Below are 5,205 nucleotides of genomic sequence, written 5' to 3' on the forward strand. Positions count from 1 at the left end.
TGCTGCATTTGAATGTGTGTGTGTGTGTGTGTGTGTGTGTGTGTGGCTACATAAATAAAAGACGAAACCGAGACACACTCAGGCCCCCGCACTTTGCTACCAATGGATTTCACTGCGTAAGTTGGCAGCCTTCCCACCTCCACCTCCACCTCCTCCTCTTACGCCCCGAAAAGAACCCAAACACACATCTCCTTGTAACGCATCCTGCAACGCAAGTTCGGTCCAAAATTTATGTACAAACTCACTTAGGCAAGAATGTTTATGCGTTTTGTACGTGTTGGTTGGTCTGTCTGTCGCTCATGTCCTCCTCCAGTACTTCTATATCCCCCAACCACCGACCAGCAACCCCCAACCGCTCCAAAACATGTCGTTTATTTTGTCATTTTGTACGCTCTCTTTTTTTGGTAAATTTTTGAATGCTTTGCTCTCCTGGGGGAAAAGTGTAATGAAATTTCTCCGCACTAATGACTTAAATGCATAGGAATTTATTCAGCATTTGAGAGCTACTAATTGCCATTGCATTTGATGAAGTTTCGAAAGAATTAGATGAACAAGTTGGGGCCAGGGAATGGCTAGAAATTCGCATGGTGCCTAAAAATATTTTCTTTCATTTTGGAGGAGCCTTTAAATGTCTCAAATTGTCGGAAGTTCATTCTTTTAGTGGCGAAAAAACTGGAAGTGGAAGTGGAAATGTTGCATAGCTGAGAGGGAGATTGCCAAGTGAAATCCTGTCATGCTTTGACAACTTTTCCGCTTTTCCTTTCCGCACAGAACAGCTTATTCCCTTGATCACTTACTGTCTCTCAACTGTCTCAACTGGCGGCCCTTTGGGCCTCTCAGGCGAGAGGCCCAATTATCTGGTGGCACCTTCAATCCCACTTCAGATGTGGCAGATATTTACATATAATTAGCGCCCACCCAAACCCAAATGGCAGGCCACAGTAGGAGCGACGTTCTCTCTATTTGCCCAACGCTTTTCTTCTCTTTTTTCGAGCATTTCTTTTGCAGTTTTTCCTACTTTGCATCGCCCCGAAAACTTTGACAATGAAGTTGCAATGATGACGATGCCAAAAAAATAGGAGGCAAGGCAATATCGTTGGCATGCAGAAAAAGTTTTCGCCTAGAGATGGAAGAAGCATCGAGGCGCCAACTTAATAAGGCCACCAAAAGCGCCGTGCCGCGCCGCTCGCTTTGGGGGAAGGCAGAGTGGCAACAAAGGGAAAGTGTGGCACCCGATTAAAGGGGGAAAATTATTCCCTTTTTTGATGCAACATTGCACTCTCAATTGCTAAAGTTCTACCATCTTCAATCCATCAGAAAATTGCACGGTTTTGCAGCGGCAGTGCGGCGTATGCGTAATGTGGCACACACAAGCTCTCCTCTTTGGCAACGTTAATTGGCATGAGTCAGGACTCATCAAAATGATGACCAAAGCGATGCCGCGGCCACAACAGCAGCCGCCCCCATGGAAGAATCTCAGTCTCAAACAACAACGTTGATGCTCTGCTGCTGCTGCTGCTGATGATGCTGTTGTTTTCCGTCAAACCAATTATGCGCTGAAGACCAGAGAAGAGTTGGGGTATGCCGACAGAAACATACATCCAAGAGCCCCTTTGAAGGCTTGTCCTAGCTCTGCTTCAAATACGACTCAAAAAATCTACAAGCCAAATACAACTTCTCTACAATATTTCTGCTACCTTGATAATCCTCAAACAATGTTCAAGGATACATTTAAGTTGGTCCTCGTGGGCGATGGTCAAACGGGCAAAACCTCATTGATAAGACGCCATCTCAAGGGCACTTTTGATGAGTTCTATAGGCCCACCGTAGGACACGAGGTTAAGGATCTAGAGTTCCAGACAAAACGAGGACCTGTCTGCTTCAGTGTTTGGGACACTGCTGGACAGGATAAGTACGCGGGCCTTCGCGACATATACTACACTGGCAGCCACTGTGCCATCATTATGTTCGATGTGACCTCACCCTCGAGCTACAGCAGGGTTGCCTACTGGCATCGCGAAATATTGGCCACCTGCGGCCGCATACCCATTGTTCTGTGCGGCAACAAGGCAGAGATCATCAAGGATCGCAAGGTCTTCAAAGGCCATAAAGTGCACCATTGGGAGTTTCAGTACTTTGATATTTCGGTGAAGAACAACTACTGCTGCGAGGAGCCTTTTCTCAGTCTCTTCTATCAGCTGATTGGCGAGCGTTTCAAATATTGTGCCATAGTGCGTCCGCACCTCACGATGATACAGGAGGTGGAAAACGAAGATAAAGAAGATCTTGAGATGGAGATCGAACATAAAGATGATCTTGAAATGGAGATCGAAGAGGAAGCTCAACAGGCGTTACCATTGGTGGATTTTTAGCCTAAAAAAACATTCATTTTGAAGTTGAGTTCTAAATTGTTATAGTTCCTATGAATAAACATTAAATTAAAGAATTTACGTGATAAAATTATGAACAAACTGCAACCCTTTCAATGGTTGAACAATGGTACCCGACTGACTCATAATCCATAGGCACATTGCATGTCCATAGTACCAATCAGCACTTTCGGATGAGCGGAGTTTTAAATAAATGGCTCGTACTCGAATGCGCGAAGAAGAATCGAAGCTGATGTAAATGCGTAATGGACAATCAGTATTTGTGGTCGAATGATTGACTCCATTTTGCTATAAGTTAATAATCTATTAAGTTGATAACTGAATGAAGAGCTAAAAGATAATATATATTTATACCAGTCTCCTGTGTCCAGTATCCTCTTTTGAGCCTAACGAGCCACTGCAAAAATTTCATTGATTGTTGGCGACTTGTATGCGGCACGATTGAGTTGCAATTGATGGGCATTCCACTTGCAACATGACGAATAAATATTGCTACTGGACTCTCCCCGAAAGCCGCAAATGTTATCACAATTTTATGGGAGTTGAAAAATTAAATTTCACGCCACACTGCCTGCAAATTGTGTGCGTCTGCTGCTTTAACTCCTCCATATGCATATTTTTATGGCCCAACTCTCGCGGGACGCTGGCTAACCAGCCAAAAGCAAATTGTTGTCAGCTGTGTGTTTGTTCTAGTTTTCAGCTGCAGAATAGCTACAAAAAGAGCGCACCAATACGCTCCAAAATATTTGCTTAATGGCATTTTATACTGCGATATTTATCCATATATCAAAATGTATGGCTGCCATGGATAACGCTTTATCCTCTACGAATGTCTCCTATTGTTTATGTTTTTTCGCACGCCGAGTGTCATTTAAGTGCATTAATCCGTGAAGAAAAATAAGATTTTGCCTATTTCTAGTTATCTGGATATGGGAAAATGTTTTTAAGAAGAGTTCAAAGTTTATACACGGTTCTGGTAGAGAAGTAGGGGCAGTATAAAGCGTTTTTACCACAGATATCTGTATTTAGTCATCATTATATGTACTATTCAAAGACTTACAGATATGTATTAGAGCCCTGCATTTGTTCGGTCAGTTAGAATCAGCATCCCAGATCTCTTATTCCATAAAAACGCTTGCTGAAAACGGACTGAATGAAGCAGGTATTGCCATTTAACTATGTTGGGCTGAAAATTTCGGATTTTTGCACTCGCTCACTCTTCATTGGATTTTCTGGTAGAGACGGCGAGTGAACAACACACAAGAAGAGAAAGGAAAATCTTCAATTATATATAACCTCTAGTGGCAATTTAAGTCTAAAATTATAAAAAGACTCTTGAACAGTGTAAATATCTAGCGGAATGTCTTTTATCGTTCGAATGTATTACTAAACAATTGGAAAATAATTTTTCAGTAGAGGCTGACTCCTGTTTCTCTTACTCTTTTTGTACTCCTATACGACTAAGCACTTCAGGAGTTTTATTCGCAGAATTTATTAGATTTTCTTTAATATTTATTTAAGATTCATTAAATTGTCATCCAATCGTTCGTTAATCAATTTTCAATTATGATTTCTCGTCTAAAATCTGGCAACAAGTGAAAAACGAAGCAAAATACTCAACACCTAAAGTGAGACATCCTGCTCCTGCGCCAAGTCCCCCTCTCTTTTGCCACCCTGACAACTGTTGTCGTTAAGTAAATATGTTTTTGTTTTTCCATTGCTATTTATATTTATTTTACGATTAAGACCAAGCGAAACAGATTTGTTGACGCCATCAAGATGGAGGCTGACTGCCTACACGGCCGTAACATTAAATGAAAATTAATTGTAATGACATGAGGCCAAGACTTCGTTTATTACGGAGCGGAGCTCCATAAAAGCGCCATAAAAGCCACAAACATAAAAGCTGGAAGGAAGCACTTGAAACGGAAGGAAGGAATGGGAATGTGAATGATTGTGTGCGCGAGAACCTGAATCAATCAATCAATTCAGGTTTTATATGATTCTATAGCCATAAAAACGCTACTGGTAAAAGTCAATCAAAAACAATAAATCCGTTGAGAGAAAAAATATTACTTTTTCACACTAGAATGAGGTTACGGTGGAATAAAAACCTGCAAATAAATTGTGTAACGAAAAGTGCCACAAATTGCGAGGCAAGCAAGTCGTTTTACCCACGAAATGAAACCAATTAAATTGCACTACATATATGTACTATTTTAAGGGAAATTCTTTTATAATAGCATTTTTACCCATGAGAAACGGGAGGAACGGAAGAAGGCTCCCCCTCTCTGAGAAACGTGTACAAAATGTCTGTCTACGGGAGAAACGTGCTGTCAATAAAAGATTTGCATCGACATAGACATCGGCAGATGCCAGAAGGGTTTTCGTTGCATCCAGAGAGAGAGAGAGAGAGAGAGATCTAGAGATGTAGTAGGAATTTATTTTTGTTGCAACATTTTGCAAGCATTTACCGAACGTGATTTGAGTTACTTATCGAACATAAATCTTCCTTTTCCAAGCACTCACTCACCTTTCACCCCTCCTCATACCCCGACCGGAGTACTCTTACGGTATGTACATATAATGTGTGCCAAAGGTGCACACACAAAACGCACATCCTTTGCGAGTCCTTGTTTGGCTTAGGTGTGCAACACATGTATTTTTTTCGTGCCAGCAGCAGCATTTCAGGTAGAGCCTCTCGCTTATTGCTTCCATATAAGGTCCACTGGATGGGATATTTGCATGGCATGCAAAATGAAGGATTCTTTCTGTTGCCGAAAATGAAATTCATGCTTAAATTGGGAAATATTCG

General features: G+C 41.5%; 1 protein-coding gene across 1 annotated transcript; it reads left to right on the plus strand.

The window, feature by feature from the left end:
* Nucleotides 1-1,612: 1,612 nt before the first annotated feature.
* Nucleotides 1,613-2,447, plus strand: LOC6902588 (GTP-binding nuclear protein Ran-like). Its single transcript, XM_002133080.3, has one exon. The coding sequence runs from the start codon at nt 1,716-1,718 to the stop codon at nt 2,370-2,372; it is 657 nt and encodes a 218-aa protein (XP_002133116.2). The 5' UTR covers nt 1,613-1,715; the 3' UTR covers nt 2,373-2,447.
* The last annotated feature ends 2,758 nt before the right edge of the window (nt 2,448-5,205 follow it).

The sequence above is a fragment of the Drosophila pseudoobscura genome, chromosome 4, assembly GCF_009870125.1.
Source record: "Drosophila pseudoobscura strain MV-25-SWS-2005 chromosome 4, UCI_Dpse_MV25, whole genome shotgun sequence".
Taxonomy (NCBI): Eukaryota; Metazoa; Arthropoda; class Insecta; order Diptera; family Drosophilidae; genus Drosophila; species Drosophila pseudoobscura.

Excerpts from the sequence above, each read along its gene's own strand:
- LOC6902588 (XM_002133080.3), top strand. The coding sequence starts at position 1,716 with ATGTTCAAGGATACATTTAAGTTGGTCCTCGTGGGCGATGGTCAAACG.